At 39.9% G+C, this 18,236-nt stretch overlaps 1 protein-coding gene across 1 annotated transcript in view; it reads right to left on the reverse strand.

Annotated features, from left to right (window-relative positions):
* Positions 1-6,040: 6,040 nt before the first annotated feature.
* The window catches only part of LOC147705833 (ubiquitin carboxyl-terminal hydrolase CYLD-like), a 199,882-nt gene continuing 187,686 nt past the window's right edge, over positions 6,041-18,236 (reverse strand). Inside the window, exons 9-11 of the mRNA XM_086932277.1 lie at positions 16,926-17,044; positions 9,752-9,953; positions 6,041-6,718 (exon numbers count right to left, since the gene is read on the reverse strand). Coding sequence (XP_086788403.1) covers positions 6,537-6,718; positions 9,752-9,953; positions 16,926-17,044 — 503 coding nt within the window. The 3' untranslated portion in view covers positions 6,041-6,536. The remainder of the gene's footprint in view (positions 6,719-9,751; positions 9,954-16,925; positions 17,045-18,236) is intronic.

Here is an 18,236-nt window from a genome sequence, read left to right on the forward strand (position 1 = left end):
AAGCGATAAAAAAACGCCGCAGCTCGGCGATAAAAATATCGGTGCTAAACCAACATAGCGATAATTATCGCTAGTTGTTGGTAATATGCCCCTAAAATTCCCCTACAATCCTTTACCACCACTCTCCCCAAAACCATAAAATTGTCCTTACGACCTCTAAACATTATTTGCCTTGGGTATTAATGGGGCAAATCCTAAAGTAAATACCTCTGTGACCAAAGTGCCATGAATTCCTCATTATTTTGGCCGGTATTAGATGATTCTGGGATGAGACCTTTAGCGAGTCTGTACATAGTAACCAGTTGTCTGAGAGAGACCTTTTCACCCTGGCTAAATTAAGAAACAACTGGGATGATCAGAAAGCAAGCAAAGTGCCAGAACCAGATCACATCTCTGTAAGCCTTTACAAAGCAGACTTAGATATGTGGGTCCCTTTTATTAAGCATCATTTTTATTGTCACATTAAACACTAATTCTAACCAAACCTCTTGGAAGGGAGTTGAAATTGTTCTTATTTTAAAGAGTGGGGAATCGAGCCTTCCAGACAATTATAGCCTGATCTCATTGATAGCAGGGCCGGACTGTGAACCCAAAGCAGCCCTGTCAAATGTTATCACACCAGCACCCGTACGGTGCATAGTGAGTGCAGCGAGTCAGCCTGACCACTACAAGGAGAGTTTGGAGGGGGTTCCCAAGAAAGGTTGGGCAAAAATGGTGCATTCTACAACACATTTTTTCATGATATATTCAGATTTTGAAGCATGGTAAATGATGGCTTAGCACTGCACCAGGGTTCAGTCATCTTTGTTGGAGCTCTTCAATGATTCCCACCCTACAACATTGCCCTTGTATCTCTATTGCCCCTCTCTCTCTCATGTATTTCATATGTTTTATAGCACCTCTTATACCAGTGTAGGGTGTTGGAGCACTTTACATCAGACATGGATACAGAGAAAATTCATCATATGTGTGTAAATCAGTGTAGAGAAAATGTTACTTAAGACTAAGGGAACTACAAGGTGTAGGATTCATGTCATCCTACTGGTAGGCATTTCTTAAGAGTGCTTTGTCGAGACAAGCACACACTCAGTATTCAGAAGGTAGCAAAGAGGTAAGGGTTGGCTTTACTAATATGAATGCTAATATTGATAAATATGAAGTCGATATACACCATGATATATGTATGTATAATAACAAACTTGCATTTCTGTTGCTGAATTCACCCGATATGACCTCCTCCTCGAACTCGAGTCAGAATTGCGTGGTCAGGCAGGCCCTGCAACCTAGGCCTGAAGCAACTGATTGACAGATTACAGGTGGGGGTACACGTAACCCTTAGAAAAATGTGCTAACAGGAAAACACAGATAGACCATGACACCACAATGGTCCCAGGAGATTGGCCCCAATGAAACACGGTAGGCTGGAGGAACACGCGTTCCCAAAACACGATAAAGTCAGATGCCACACTAAGTTAGGAACACTCAGCCAATCAGAACCCAACATGCACACTACACTCAGTGATCACGCGCTCCCCTTATCGGACATTCTGGACACTTACTCACTAGCTCCACATTGTGTGCAAGCGTGGTCGAGACCTCCCTGCAATTCTTATCAATTGACCAGATTTATGGCTCCATGACTAAGCCCATATTCCTGTTCTAAAAGAATGTATAAATTGTTTTATTACACTTTGTGAAATGTATAAATTGACAGCCAAAACCATTGTACTTTGAGACCGTGTTCAGACCCCGACTCTGTTGCCTGCTCTACCGGCCACTGCGTTTAATTAAACCAACTATCCCTGTTTTGCCAAACAACTCTTGTCCTTCATATTTTCAAGGTTAATTCCTACTCAAGCAACAAGAATGTATTTCTACCCAAGCAAACAATTTTTAACAACATTAGGATAATGAACATGCGGTTCTAACCTGTACCATGTAGTTTGCATGCAGCTCTTTGATGACACTTCATAGCTCTCTATGCTACATTATTATAACTTTTGAGATGCACAGTAACAAAAGTGTCTTAGTTACAAAAGCAGTAACCTATTAAATTATGCAAATAAGATACTGTTCTGTGATCTGCATGGTACAGGCTCTTTGTAGCAGGCATATTAACCCTCTGCGCCGCCATAGATGAGTCAAAACTGCCACTTGCCAAAACTCTGATCTCTCTTCAGCATGTACATTAATCACCAGAGTTATCGTGACACTTTTATTGTTTCCTGAAAACTACTGGACATACAAGAAAGTCTGCAGCAGGTGCTTTCAAAACTGCTGCAAAAACAGCCCCCATAACAATACCAGGCTCCTAGGCAAACACCCAATGCCCGGTCCTGCCAGTCCGGCCTTGGTTGAAAGCTGCAGTGGCTGACGTATTTGAGTAAACTGTTCTACTCCGCATTTAAGGATTGCTGGACGGATCTCAGGATTTTGGGCTCAAGTTTGTACTGTGTAACAAAATTTAAGGCTAAATGTATTTTTGTCAAGTTTGTCAAACTTAGCATTGAGATGTGCTTTAGAAACACACTGTTTAATCCATTTGGTAATTGTGGATGTGTTTTTCACATTCATTAGCACACTTAAAGCTTGCATGTCGTAATGGCATATGAAGTAACCAAGCTGCTCTATGTGATATTTGTTAATGAAATAACATCAAGCTTTCATGTTATATGATCATAGATCAGCATGCCTGTCAGAACACCATCACTACAGACTGCATCAGATAAGAATCCAAAAAAAAGAGAAAACAAGCATCTGGATGGCATTAATATCCTTTTTTATGGCCTTCCTTATTCAACCCTGGCACTTTTTAGAAGCATCCTACATGCCACAGCACATCTCATCCAGGTCCTGTGGAAATATGATGACATCAACTCCATTGGCTCCCATTGTCAGTCTACACCAGCTCCAAAACCAGTTGCATCATTTAAAAAGCCATCACAACCAGCAACCCTGCTTATCTTGCAGACAAGCTCACCATCTTTGGCGGTTCTTGGCACACCCACAGCCATGACACCATCAGTCTTCAGACAGAGGAGTGTAAAAAAAAAAATTACAAGACAACATACCTTTTCCATCTATGCACTCAAGAGCTGGAATAACTTCCCGGCATCCATCAACTCTGCTCCAGTTTAGGAAAGGGCCATCTCTTTAAAAAAAGCACAATACTTGCATTCACTGTCCACAAACCCGCTTCCACTCCTCTTACTCATTGAATTTATGCTTTTCTTTGACCATTTACAACGGTCCGCTACCTTTTAGCTAGATATGCGATGCAGCAATGCCATATACATAGTTCTATGTCTGGAGCTTACCTTGTGACATATTCCCAACAAAAGGTGGGAAATATCAGGCAGTATCTTTCAATCCACTTCACCCCCCCTCCTCCTTAAAACTAGTAGCGTTACTCACCACTGCCCTCCTGGTGGAAAAATAGAGGAGTGAAAGAGCCTCCGGTGAATACCGACTTAGTTCAGTGCCACAATAACTCCCACAGACATATTGTACTGCATTCAATGAATTGTTGTAACCCTAATCCTCCAGGTTCCGAGAGCGACTCAATCACCTTACATCTCTGCAACTAATGCTCCACTTTGGTTGAGAGTGGGAAAAAATGGTGTGAAGGAGAGAGTTAGACAAAACTCTCATACCTACTTGCGTGCTGGGTTGAGAAGGAGATGATAGGCACAAGAAAGCTGGGCCTGAAGGTGATCGTGAGTTGCCTTCTACACCGAAATCGGATGAATTATTATTTTTTTTTTTAATGGATTGTTCCCTTGAGGCACAAGGTCAAGACTGATTTGTATATCGCTGGGTCTAAACCGGGGTGGCATGTTGAGCAAAAGAACGATGGATTTAACCTAGATCTCTTGACTGGGGGTGAATGTATGATTTATTCAGCATTCCTTCCATCATTTGTTTGCGTAGCACCGAAATCAGATGAGGACATATTGAGCAGCATTACATTTACGAAAGTACTGGGAATCCCTCATGTCAGTGCGCTGAAGAATAATAGCGCTGGATTGTAGGCATTGAAGAGAGGTGGGAGAGAAAAGGGGGCGGGGACGTTACTGGAAGCTGTTGCACAAAGCACCAGACCAACGAAGAACAACTAACAAAATATATCAGGATAGCTAAATCACATGTAAAACCAAATACTACACGAGGAACACCAGGGGTACTTAATCTGATTACCGCAGCAGCAAGTGAGAGAAGAGTTTTCTGGATTCAAGGATGTTTACATGGTGTCATATACTGCCATTTACCATTTAAGAAGTCTTTATTCGATTATTTCATCTTAAAAGACGTACATACAAATTATACATGATAAAATAACAAATTCACATAAAATCAGTTGTAACCGACATTCTTATAATGGGTACAAAACATTAATTCATTGTGGCGTTAAAAAAGTATTAAATCAAATATAACAGACATTCTTATAATGGGTACATAGCAATAATTAGTAATAGAATATAAAAACCTGGAAGACCTAGATCTACAATTAAAAGTCACATTAAAATGTTCAAAGGCAAGCCTAGCACTGACTGCTTTTTAAATGCCTAGTTCTAATCACCCACGCCCATCCAAGGAATTTAGCCACACCAGTGACAATAAGAGGGGTTAGGTCGGTTCTTAAGAGTCTGCTAGCCTCAATAGCTGAGCGAGTACCCAGGGATCTGCAAACTGGACCAAGCCATTGGGACCTTGGAGCAGCATACAGTGGGCAAACAAACAAACAGTGATCAACACTTTCACTCAAAACTTGACAATGAGGACAACATTCAGACCCACTTGAACACCATTTGTTGGTAAATACCCTTAAAGGCAACGTACCACATCTAAGCTGATGGAACAATTTGCGATCCATTGGTTTGGTGATTAGGTCCCAATATTTTTCAAGCTTGGGGGCATCTTTGAGATCAATGAACTTACTAGAAAGGTTATTGGCAGGCAATCTCTGATGACGGTTTGAGGTCACCCAGTCCCAATACAGTGCTTTTAATATTTTCTTTGTGGGGAAGACTGCCGAATCAGGGGCCACCCAAAGATTACTTAACCCCAAGGCATAAAGTGACGATTTAAGATCTCTAAACCAACTTATGTTCGATGAACCAGAGGTATTTCTAACATCTAGACAGGCCCTGGCATACAGGTTAAGTTCCGGCGTCGTCCATAGGCGCCTCCAGAACGCCAATGGGCGAAATCTAGCCTGCTCCTCAACCGGAAGACACCCTAGATCATACGTAAGTGGGATCCTTGGGGTTGATTGCGGCAGACCTGAGGCCACCCTGAGAAATTTGTTTTGGGCTAATCTCAGCGGGTCCAAGTTGCTAAACCCCCAAAGTTCTGCCCCATAAAGAACAGTGCCATTAGAGGATAGTTTATGACCTGTGGGGAATGTAATTTTTCCTCTGAGCTCCAAGCTATTGTTGTTCTTTGTGGCATTATATGTTATGTGTAGTAAAGCTTTAAAATGGCTCCTGTTGCAAATAACGCGAGAAAGAAAATGTGTACTCCTTCCTTCATGCCCTTAATAGAAATGAAAGATTTCATGTCAGGATTTGTTTTTGTTAAAGCACGTTTTGCACTAAAATAACGAAATGTGAAAACTCTAATATGAATATTGTCAGTATTTTCAATTTGCGATTTGGACAGTGATATACTAACTGTGTAAGCAACACTGAACTAAGGTTTTCTTCCTAAAACTGGATACCTTGCTATCTGTGTAAAAGGGAGATGGCCACATACATGAATTAGAATCTTTGGCTAATACCAGACGTGAACCAAATGATACACATGAATGTAAAGCCCAATTATTTTGACTCAAACACCACACAACAATACCATAGGTATGTGGAAAGACTACCATTACACATAAGGCTCACGCAAGAGAAGAATTTGGAAAATAATACGGAACAGAAATTCTGCAATAGCGAATAAAACAATTTATTAAAATACAACTTTATTAAACCCTAGAGCATTAGTATTGCACAAACATTTTAAATATTAATATAGAAAAGTCATCCTACTGATTTCACACATTTTGCAACTTCATTGAAAATTAAATTCGTATTTATGGGAATTGGTTTACTGTACCATGCACAAGGCGAGGAACCTGCCCAGCAACATGCTTGGCCAACAACTTTACAATTTAACTTCATTAAAAGAAGGTTGCTAATTGATGCTGTGGGGCCTACACTTAATTATAAAATGAACTGATAGAACTTTATTGTATTAAAGTAGCAGTCTACACCAGTTGCAGAACATTAGCCCATATACACATCTGCTCCTGAATAGCAGAAAATGGTCCTGCTCCTAAACTGGAGGTATACAGACGGCAGTGCACTGATGGACATGATGGTGGCGTCCTGAGGCAATTGTGGCCCTTTTTATTTGGTAACTCTGGTACTTTTGTGCAGTGCGTGCAACAGCCACAGTGTCTCCTTCTTCTAGGATCTTAGGAAAGGTTTTTTTTCCTCTCTGTTCCTGTCAGTGGTCTGGATTGAATTCTTGGGGGCATGTCTTTGGTGTTACTGGAGGCCATTTTCAGGGTACTGGTAGATGCACATATAAATGTCACAGAAGAACCTTCTGCTCAGTTTGTCCATCTTGTTGACATCTACAGCCGCAAACTGCTCTTCCGTCATGGCCAGGTACTCCCCAAGCTGGGGACAGGCTTGGGTCATAGGGACATTCGTTCCCATCGCATCTCCTAGAGGAACCAGAAAAAGCATCGGATAATTACCAATCACACACTAGCAAGTGAATCAAAGGACATAGGAGCAACTGGTTCTATCCTCGTATATGTTTTGATGTGACAAAATATAGTTCTAGTAGGGTGATGAAAAAAATATATAATATGGAAAGCGCGTTGCTAAAACAAATGCTAATCATATTACATCAGCGATGCATGCCTCCTGTAAAAGTATTACAAAGTAATAACCATAGGGTTAGAAGAGTAAAATAGTTTTGAGGGTCACAGCTAATATTTATTGACACATTTTACAATGTTGACAAATGTTAAGGGTGCCTGAAGAAGCTTAATTCCACTGATTTGGGTTAAGAAATGAATGAGAAATCTGTGTGTTTGCATTTTTGGGATTGCTGATCAACCCATTGAAAAGTAATATCGTGCAACGAAATAATTAATTTTAAATATTAAAGAAAATAGGTTGTTTGACTCCAAATTGTGGCACCAATTCATTGTGCTCCTATTGAATTACAACTGCCTAAAAAACATCCCTACAGTTTCCGGTGAATTAAGTCCAATAGAATCAATCATGTGCTGACCACACATAAAAATTACAGTATTTCAGAAGCACATTGATTCACTGCCACATAAAAAGCATCATTTTGATGAAATTCTTTTGCTCCTGGGACACACCACCATTGTAGGAAAACTGCTTCCAACTATTAGAGCAATGCAGAAAACAGACTGCAGTTCTAGGTGCAAAAGCCAGTCCGGGTGGCATGGAAAGGTACAAAACACAACTTAAGCAGTAGGTCACAGTATCGGTTGTAGTATGAGCGGCAGCCTACAGTCATTTATTTGTGCCGGTGGCTGCAGGTTGTGGGCACTGGCCCTCTATTTTGGAGACTGGGACTCATTTTTAATCATCAGACTAGTTGCACACAAGAGCGAGAAAGGCAAGAAAGGGAGCAAAACAGTAAGAGAAGTTGAAGGCAGGGATGAAAAGAATCTGCAGGAGTGAGATGAAGAAACAAGAGGGGAAAGAAGGAGGCAAGAGGTAAAATCAAGAATAGGGTGCCTTGATATTTAGCAACCCCAGCATTTGGCTCTTCTGCAATTTTTTAATTAACCCTTTCGATGCTGATGACGAGCTCAGCTCGTCATCACCCACGGGTGTCGTGTGCTGATGACGAGCTCAGCTCGTCATGGAAACAGCAAAATGGCATTTTCCAGCACAGGGGGGGAAAATGGCCAGCAGTCATGTGGTTAAGCAGTGTCTGAAGGACTACTTCCCTGTTCCGACCCTTAATACTGACAAGAAACAGACTAGCACACTGGTGAACCACAGCTAAACACTATGCTGTGTAACTGCTTCTCCCCACTTTGGTTACAGTACAGTGGATAGGAGAGAAACTCTCAGACAAACATGTTAGAGGGTCAGTTTAACTGTAGTGCTGGCGTGCTCACACATGGCAATTCTCTCTTGTATCTTAGAGGGTAGAGGGAAGTGGAGGAGGCGGGCAGGGCTAGATCAGAGGCCGCGCCATCCGAGGTCATCTTACATCGGGACTCTGCAACAGGAAATCATTCTCAACCACTGTAACATCTGAAAAATACTCCATGGCTTTCACAATCACTGATGCCTGATATCAGCGCAGTACACACTATGGCTGCACCTGCTACACTCTGCAGTCAACATATTCTTAAACATATCCTTAATTTTTCTTTTTTGTATACCCAGCGTATTGAATTTTTAAACAAGAAAAAAAAGCACACTGTAGATAGAAGACAACTTAACCATATAAAATTCAGTAGTGAAAAAGTGAGTGAAAACTGAGTAATAATAAGCAAATATAGAGAGACATAAATGCCTTCACTCTCCTTGTAGGCACACATGGGGGTGTAGAGGAAGTACCAAAAACAAGAAGGGAGGTTTGAGATGGGAATAGAATTTATGAACACCACATAGACTCAGAAAAGGGACTGAATATTTGAACACCAGGTAGACTGACTTAATTTTGCACCACACAGAGGTTGCAACACTGAGAACTAATATCCTTGAAATAATCAGATCCAGACACTTAGCTTCAATATTCTTGATTATTTCATGAAGACATTTTACAAGAAATGAGAAGGGAAAGTAATTGTACACCAGGTGGACTACGTTAATTCGACACCACTGAGCGGTTCAAACATCAAGATATGATATCCTTGAAATAATCAGATGCAAACTACAATGTTTAGTCTCAGGATTCTTGTATATTTAATGAAGACATTGGAAATAAAATTAGAAGAAGCAGCGTGTAATCTGGCCTTTCCACTTGGAGTACATCTCACTTTTGCAGCTATGCAAATATGAAATATGAACCAAAAAGACACCGAACCACTGAAAACATCTGGTCATCGACCAATAAACATGCTTTAGACTCACTATTAACGCATGGCACAAGAAAAGTCTACTTGTCTATACTGTTTTTTTGTTTTTTTTTTACATAACCTCTTCCCCTTCATTAGGAAGATGCTACACTCTCTTTTTTAATCAAACACAATCCACAGAGTATCAGGGTCTGTGTATCACGCAACTGAGGTATCTATGTTTAATTCTTTTTAAATTATTTTTAATTCCCAACTGTTTAAGCCAAAACCTAATGAACTTTTAGATATTAGGTCTTAATGAAGTTCTTAACTTCACCGTTAAAGTCAGCACTTAAGGACACGATGCTGTTTTTAACTTTATTGTTAAAGTCAAGCACTTAGCAATGAACCTCTGTCTTTGTATACTGTTGCAAAGGTTTTTAACAAATCACGCAATAAGGTAAAGATTACTGATATTGCTATTGCATAATCTTTAATAAACACTGAAAACAAGGGTATTTAACTAGATACATTTAACAGTTTCCAGAATAAATGATCTGTGTCTCAAAGGATAAAAAACATTTTTTACAGTTAACTTTTACTCCGTAATGCTTCTCTGGGTTTTCATAGGATTCAGTCTAGAAATCGTGGCATGACACACATCATGAATTTATCAAAGTCACAGTGAAGGCTTCTTACCTAATCTCCCAGCCATGCTGTCAAAGAACACCCAGGAGTTTCTGTCCGGTCCATACTTCACAAAGGAGACAAAGTGGCTGGTCTTTATACAAAGCACGGCAAAGAGCTGCAGCACGTGCCTTGTGACGGAAGAACTGGGTGGCCCTTCTGGGTAGTCGATAGTTTTGGGCCTGTGCTCCCTTCTCTGTCTGTGAGAATGTACCTTTGACAAACAAAGCAAAGTCATGGTTATGTCAGTGATGCTATGGTTGTGTCCAGGATATCTAGCCACTATATTTTGGTAATGTAGACAAATATGAAGCCCAAATGCCTAGGGATCAAGTAAGCACATGCTAACACTGAGAAATAAAGTATATTGGAAAACAGCCTCACCTAACTGAGTGAAGGCCTAATATTTGCCAAATGGATAAGAAACATACTAAAGTGGTACTGGTTCTTATATACATCAATAATAATCTTCCAATCAGTGTCACAAAAGCTCTTATTCATCATTCCATAAATCAATTTTTTTTATTTGTTACACCTATTTCAGAAGAAATGCACTACATTGTCAAGTACTGAAATTACATAAAATCAAGTACCACAGAGAGTAATGCAAGCTCCTAAAAATTACAGCTGACTCTTACACCCAACTTTTGTTTCATGATTTAATATAATCATTATACAGAGTAGCACATGTCTCAGAGATATATGTATCAGATGGCAAAGAGTTTTAACACATAAAGAAGTCCAATGTATTTCTTGTTAACTTGTCCATGTGTTACAAATATACCAAATTCAAGTACAAATGGGATTTATTTTCATAAACGGGACATTTGACTGGCTATTCCCCAGTTCTACAGTCTTTAAAATCACCTACCTGTGGGAATATCTTTCTGTATGCTTCTATAGTTCTTTTTCTTTGGTAAATTACCCAGGCCTTTATTTCCATCTAGAACACCTATACTCTTTTTCCGTCTATTTCCAATGTGTTAGCAAATTGAATAACTTCGTGATTCCTCAATTCTGTAGAATTCTATGTTTACCTCTGCAAATGTGCTTCTCAGAATGGGGCTTCCCACAAGTGGACCTTTTTGCACCTACAGAATACAAAAAAGGAGAGCTTTTGTCTCCAGATTCTGTCAGGCCAGGCAAAAAGGAATGCCCTTTTGATTAGCTGGTCAGGGAAATGTCCACCAATTTGTCTGATCATGGCCTGATCTCATCCAGCTGGCCTGTTCCAAAGCTAAAATGATGCTAATTGCTCCAGAATGGTATTAGGAATGGTATTACAATGATCTCTTTCATGTTAGGACACCCATGTAAGAGCCCGGACCTTCTAACCAGGCTTCATTGCCAGACCTCACGTTGCATCCATCCGTCTTTGACCGGTCAGCATGACTCCTGAACACATCCAATTTGGGCATTTAAAACCTTACTAAGAACGTTTGGCTATTGACAGAGAAGCAAAAAGACCATGTACAAGAGCCACTTATGTTTTCAACTGGAAAGGTTCTACATGTGGTCATACTGTATTCAGTATATCTAGCGGAGTCAATTCTGCGATTCTCTTTAGTTAAGGTACATCTTGTCTTATTATGTCCTATCTAAAATGTGCTTCACAAATATCTTTTTTAGAGCCCCTGTGATTACAGATTTCTTATCTTATATAGTGTTTACATTAATTAGATTTGTTTCAAGAAATTTGAAAAATAGACAAGCAATTATCTTTTTTTGATTAGTCTTAAAACAAAGAAAGGGGAATGATAGAATTTTTAAGATTACAACTTGTCAACTGCAATAAACAGTATGGTAATCCTATAGGAATGAAAGGTTAAAGATTTCTTAGAATGTCTTAAGAAAGTGTTTCCACCTACTAGACAGCCATCAGCTTCTTAGGAGCTGATTGCAGTTTTTCTTATAGGCTATTGATCCCTCTGTTTGAGCCAATTCATAAAGTCGCCTTATTGCATTTCTTCTTGTTTCCTTATCTTTTCTTAGTAGCTATAACTTTACCACAAAGAGAAGTGAGATTCTGACACTATGCTTGAATGAGCCCTACACAGTTTCTGATTAGAATAATGTGCTTACAAGCATATACACCCATCCTTTCCCTCTGAAGTTATCCGAGATTCATATATTAATCAGTACATTCCTCTTCCTAACTTTCTCCCCAAAGCCTTCCTCACTAGCAGGAAGGTCCTTTCACATTCTAGACATTAGAACAGTATTGAATTTTTGTATTAATAAGACTAAGCACCTTATAAAGTCCAAACTATTTGTTTCTATCAATTTTGGGCTCCTTTCACTTGGTTTAGCCACTTTCAGGCAGTCTATTTTATTTCAAAAGGTTTTGATGTATATTTTCTCGACTAATTTGCGTGATCAAATCGTCAAAAAATATTTTCTGGGTAAACCAAAAACTCACTTCACAAGCAAAAAGTGTGACCACGCCCTTTTTCAGGAATGTTCCATTTCAGAAACTCGAGAAGCAGAAACATAGCAATCTGTGCATAACTCTACTAGACAGTACTGCCTAGACTGAAACAGCAGGGAAAATACTCAAGTTTGTTAAGCCTCCTTACAGAACCTAGATGACTCATATGAAAATGAAATTGAATCCAAGCAAGATTGAATTCCCCCTTCTATCTCAAAATGGCAAGCAGACCTCTGAGTGGACCATTGAATTTCTGTTCATGTACCTCAGTTGCATTTCATATTTTTGTATATTCATGTATGAGTATACATTTTGAATTTACAAACACGTGCTGCATTTAGTACTGATTGAACATGTACTGCATATAATGTTTGTTTATGACAGTTTGATACTGCATCAATTATTCATATTTATTTAGTTGATTTATCTAGCACCAGGTCAATAATGTGATTTCTAATTTGTTAGAATTTAGTGATGTTGCAACAGAATTCATATGCTAATTCAAGCATTTTACATTATTCATCATGAGGTCTCCTTTTTTTAAGTAATCAGGAAAGTTTATGTAAGCTTGGTAGAGACGTGTATTAGGCAGAGAGGGTTCTTCAGCTTCCTTGGAGCTTTGTGTAAGCTGAGCTACACACATCCGTAGCAAAGGTCATTGGCCCCTTGAAGCAAGCAGGTCTCAATCATTTCAGGAATACCAGAACTGAGACGGAGAGTGACCTTCTTTAAGTCATAAACTAAGTAAACAACATATATTTTGTTCACTAAAGTCTGCTTACTACTGACCACCTCAAGAAAGTCAGAAAGGCACTTTTGGTACTATAGCTTAGCCAGGGGCTAGAAGGGAGGTGTAGGTTACCAAAGACTGAGTTCAACATTCAGTGACATGAAATATTGAAATACCATCACAATGTTGCAATTTGTTTAACTTTTTTGTTTATTAATTGCTTTCATTGCCACTGTATGTGTTTATTTTAATAGTTACTTTGAGATTAGACGATGACATTAATTGTAAAAAAGTTTTTAAAATATGTAGTATTACTTGTGTGTGTCCATTCATGGTGAAACAAGTTTTGGAGCTCACTAATACTGTAGCCTCGCAGGAGTGGTTGTTGCCTGCAGTGCACCATCCTCAAGGAAAGCATAGGTGGTTCATGCGGTACAGTTCACCAGATTCCCTGGCTCCACTTGGTTAATAGGTTGTGCCTGTGCTTTGCTAGAGGGTTAAGAGTTTCAAAATCTGCGTCTTATTTTGCATAGGTGCAAAAAACGGTATCAGAATGGCAAAACGAATCCTTATACTTAGAGGGATGAACCTAAGATTGAAATACCTGTTTAGTGTCTTGGCTTTACTTTTAACTACGAGCTCCATCTTGGCACGGAGAGGAGTCCTTGGTGCCAACTGAAATTTATAGCAAACCATAGACATTTTCTCTCTAGATCTGATTTTAAAAAATTGTTGAGAAGGCAATAGTCAGCTCTAGAATTCGACTATGGAAGTCGTATCATCACTAAAATCCTTACAGAATTGACCAACACCTGTCAAAGCTAAACCTCATTTATATGAATGTATAGTATCCAACATTAGGAACTATGAAGACAAGTTTCCTTTTCTTGCGTACATCACCTATAAAGCTCTCTACTTGAAACAGAAGCAAAAATGTTAGGTTGCATGAGGAAAGTCACGGATAAATCCTTTCTATGCATAGAAATCTCTTTGTTCACCCTCCCTGGGCACCTGCTATCTGAAACACCATCCCCACACACATGAAGCTTGCCACCTTCTTCAGTATTTTAAATATACATTTTAAGATTAATTTACTAATACATGGTCTCTCATGTTACTCCTTTAGTGATATAAACGTGTAAGTCAGAACCTTTGTTTATATACTTTTCTGATGCTGCACTGGGATCAACTCTTGTATAAAGTTTCACTGTCTAACTTGCACTAACTCTTTCTTCTTTAATTATACAATGTCTGTTCTGTTTTTTTTCTACTGCAACTATGCTAACTGGTTTTATGTCACTCCATCGATATGCAAAAAATTGCAACCATAATATCAACAAATACTCTATTGTCAAGATATAGAGGTAAAGTGGAGTTGTGCTTATGAATTAAAAATGAAAAACCTATGCAATTTGCAAGTTACAGTTAGAACCCTAATCCATAACTTGTAAAATGGACATGAAACTTTAACTTGCTTTACAAATGGAAAGCTCATTACTTCACCCTTCATATTACAGATGCAATTACAAATGTAAATAATCTTGAAGATGAGAGTGCATAATATATTACCACTACCACTATGAAATAAATGATTATGAATGTAGTATTATTTATTAGCTTGAGTATGCGTTGTTGTTTAAGAACATGGTTAGCAAATTCTTGTTTGCACGTTGTGCTAATTAAGGATTGTGGTCCTAACATTAACACACGAATTTCAGTGTTTTTTCAATATAAATATACAATCATAACTCAATTTTTGCTACTTTTTTGGGGTGAATTTCTCATATTTACAAAAAACATATGTTAAGATGTAACTAAAGCTAACGTTAACATTTCTTTTTTTCATTGACTCTTTGGGGTTTGATCATACACAACATGAAGAAGTTTGAAACCTCTTTGGCTGTGCTCATCGAGGGTTAACTTCAGGGCTTGGCCTGCAGCCACTCCTGGCTCTTTATGTTCCAACCTCTGGGAAGAGTTACTCCGACACAGAAAATCCCCAGGCAGGGATTACCTATTTGACTCGCTCAAAGTTCTGGGACTGACAGATTTGTGGGGCACTTCTACTAATCTTTCGTCTTTTAGAAAAAATAGTGAAAAAATCAATGCAAATTCTTCACTGAGGATAAGGAGGCACTAACCAAAAGAGCCCACGGCTGGATAACGCTCAGTGATTACGCTTTACTGCAATCTCAAACAAACCTCAAAATCGGAGTTAATATAAAGACGAAAGAAAAGTTTTTAAAATTACGCCTTGGAGTAATTCCAGTTACCCCTCATTTGCCACCTTGGGAAAGGAAAAACTGCCCGCCGCTCTGCCGTTTATGTGGAGTTAGCAAGGAAGACATCATTCATGTTGTCTGTAGATGCCCTAAGTTAAAGGATATTAGGCACAGTCTACTATGTCCACCTTTTAAGCAGCATGGTATTCAAACATGCAGGCAACCAGTTGACATAAAACTAAACTGTCGGGTCACAACGTTTTTTGACCTAGTAATAAAAAGGTACAAGAGCACGTAGCATGAGGTCCAACAAAAATGCTTGACCTGCTGCCTGATGGCAGTTTAAGTTACCTGTAGGTGTGAACAACGTAAGTTCTTAAATTCTAGAAACTGTTTAAAATGTACTTTTAACACTGTTTTTATTTTTGTAAAGGTTTTAATTAATCATGTACAATAAACAATTTCCTTAATCACTGCACATGGCCTTCAACCATGCACACGGGTGGGGTTCAAACCTGGGCCTGGCCAAGCCTTGCCCCCAACCCACAGCATGCAGCCAACGACTATTGTGCATGGCTCTCAGACATATGCAGCACAGATTATCCACAGGGCTCCAACCATCGTATGGGGCCAACACCCACTGCACACCGCAGCAGGGCCTAAGCTGCAGCCCAAACCGCTGAGGGAGGCTAATACCTGCTTCGTATAGCCAAATGCTGTGTGTAGCGGGGATTTGCTGCATGCCATGTGGTCTTAAGCCAGGCAATGTGGCCAGCCCCAGCTGACAGCTACCTCCCATGTGTGGGTGTTGGCCAAGCATAGCTGAACTTGCGCTCAATTCTTTTTGTTTTAAATTGTTTGAGGATTTGTAAATCCATCAACCCTAATAGAGTCAATGGAACTCAGGAAAGGTAGAGGATTTGTGAACCCCTGATGAAATCTTTTTCTTAAACATTTAGTTTCATTTCCGGAGGGTCCCTTTCATGAAAATTCTTCATGGGCCTGAGGGTGAGGGTAGGCTCATCCTGCCCCATTATGCCCTTTTTCTTTTTAGATTTCCCAAGATGATGCTTGGAGCAAGATGTTGGGTAATGGAGGTTGCAATAGAAATTTTTCTGACAGCAAATCAATCAAAATGTATCGGATGTGCGAATTTGCACCCAGTTTGTGACTCACAAACCTTATCCAATGAAGTGCCTTTGTTTTTTTTAAGTTGGATTTTCGTAAAATTTGCAAAGGATCCATAAAATAATGGTATATATACTTCTGTCTTTTAATGCATTCATGCCCTCACAAAAAAATGTAAACCCTAATTTTTCAAAAACTAAAGAATGGATTTACACACAACCAAGCAATGGCACTCACTTGATTAAAAAAAATGCTAAAGTTCTGAAACTCTTAATCAGCCGTTGTTTTTCTCTACATATATATGTTACACGGGTAGCAATAGTCCCTGTGTAGTTATGGCTAGGTCTGACTTTTCATTGATTTTTTTTTATTCCTTTGGTGCTGTAACCATAATATGCGCTAAAATTACCTATAAAAAAGCTCATCTGATTGGGCTTTGACCTGTCAAGTTTTGTATGGATTTGTCAAGCGGGGGCCTAAAAAAGTAGACCTCATATACTTGTGTGACATGGCATATCCATCTCATCTCATGGGCCACACGTCTCTCTCTCTCTCTCTCTCTTTCTTTCTTTCTCATAGGCCTTAGTCGATATCTCATGCTTCCCTCAGTCTTCACCCTATGTGTAACAGGCCTTGCCCTGTCGCCCCGTCCATTTCTATTTTTGTCCCATGCCTCACCTGTCGCTCGCACAGCTGACAGAACTGCTTGCTATGTCCAGGATTGAGCAGTGGATCCATCAAGCACTGCTCGCACTCCGTCTGGGCCAGACCACTGCAGATGAAACACTCCCGAGGAGCTGCAGGCAGAAAAAAACAACCAGACATGTGAATTGATGTAATCCTAAGTGTCCAAGAAATATTATTCTGCTGAAGATTGTTTGCATTACCCACGCCTACCCACATATTCCTACACAGTAGCCACAAATCACAAAATTCGCCCCACGCTGCCAATGCTTCTAAAAGTCCTGTGGGGCAGTCTCTCTGTTAGTAACCTAGAGAATCCTTTGGCAATCCTCCCAGAATACAGTACATCTTACAATTTCCGGAACTTGACATCAGTACTGAACGTGAAAGTGTACCTGACAGCCCCGCTTCCGCTCAGCTCTTCTGCAGCCATACCTCACTGTTACCCTATCTCCTGTCAAAAGCCATTGCTTGTCATCAACCCCCTGCAGCCACAACTTGCAGTCACCCTCACCTACCATAACTCCATCCATCAGCCTTAGCTCACAGTCACCCTAACCCAGTAACTGCAAGAGTCCCCACAGGAGCTCTGCCTCGTTGTGGTTCCATCAGCCCCTCCCCCATTCCAGCCACATCCGTCAGTCAGTCATGCTGCTCAGACGTGAGTCCTACAACTATTTCTCATAGCATGCAGTTACCAGTCTGCAGTTTCCGCTCTCAGCCTTGCATTATAGTAACCACAACCTATCATGAGTCTCAACTTGACAGCTGCATCTCCGTGTCATATTAGGGATTTTGTTGGGCCCCGAAAAAGACATATTTGAGGAGCTCTGGTATGGAACAAATTTTAATTTTATTATCCATTCCCTGCTAATTCAAAACGGCAGGATGCCAAAGAATACTAAAATATATGTTAAACTTCAACAGGATCACACAAAACAGTCATAGGTCTTTCGTTGGCTCCTGGGCAGATAGATAGAGTCAGATGTAGACCGAGGTAGAGAGGTAGGGAGTTTTAGACAGAGAAATAGAAAGAAAGGGGTTAAAAAGCTACAAAGTTGGAGAGGCGGAGCTACGCGGGCATCCAAGATGGTCGCGTGAGCATAGGGCTCCCGAGACCCGCGCCGCCCTCTTGCAAATATCCTTGTAATATCCTGAATTCCTATATGGGCTTTTGAAGTTCTACTCTCGCTGATCCTAATATACTTCCAAGAACTGAAATCGGACTTCAGGAACTGTTTTTACATCGTCTTCAACTTTCTGGCCTGCCCCCGGACTGCTCTGGCTGGCCGACACGCAAGTTAA

Source organism: Lissotriton vulgaris, chromosome 7, assembly GCF_964263255.1.
Source record: "Lissotriton vulgaris chromosome 7, aLisVul1.2, whole genome shotgun sequence".
NCBI lineage: Eukaryota > Metazoa > Chordata > Amphibia > Caudata > Salamandridae > Lissotriton > Lissotriton vulgaris.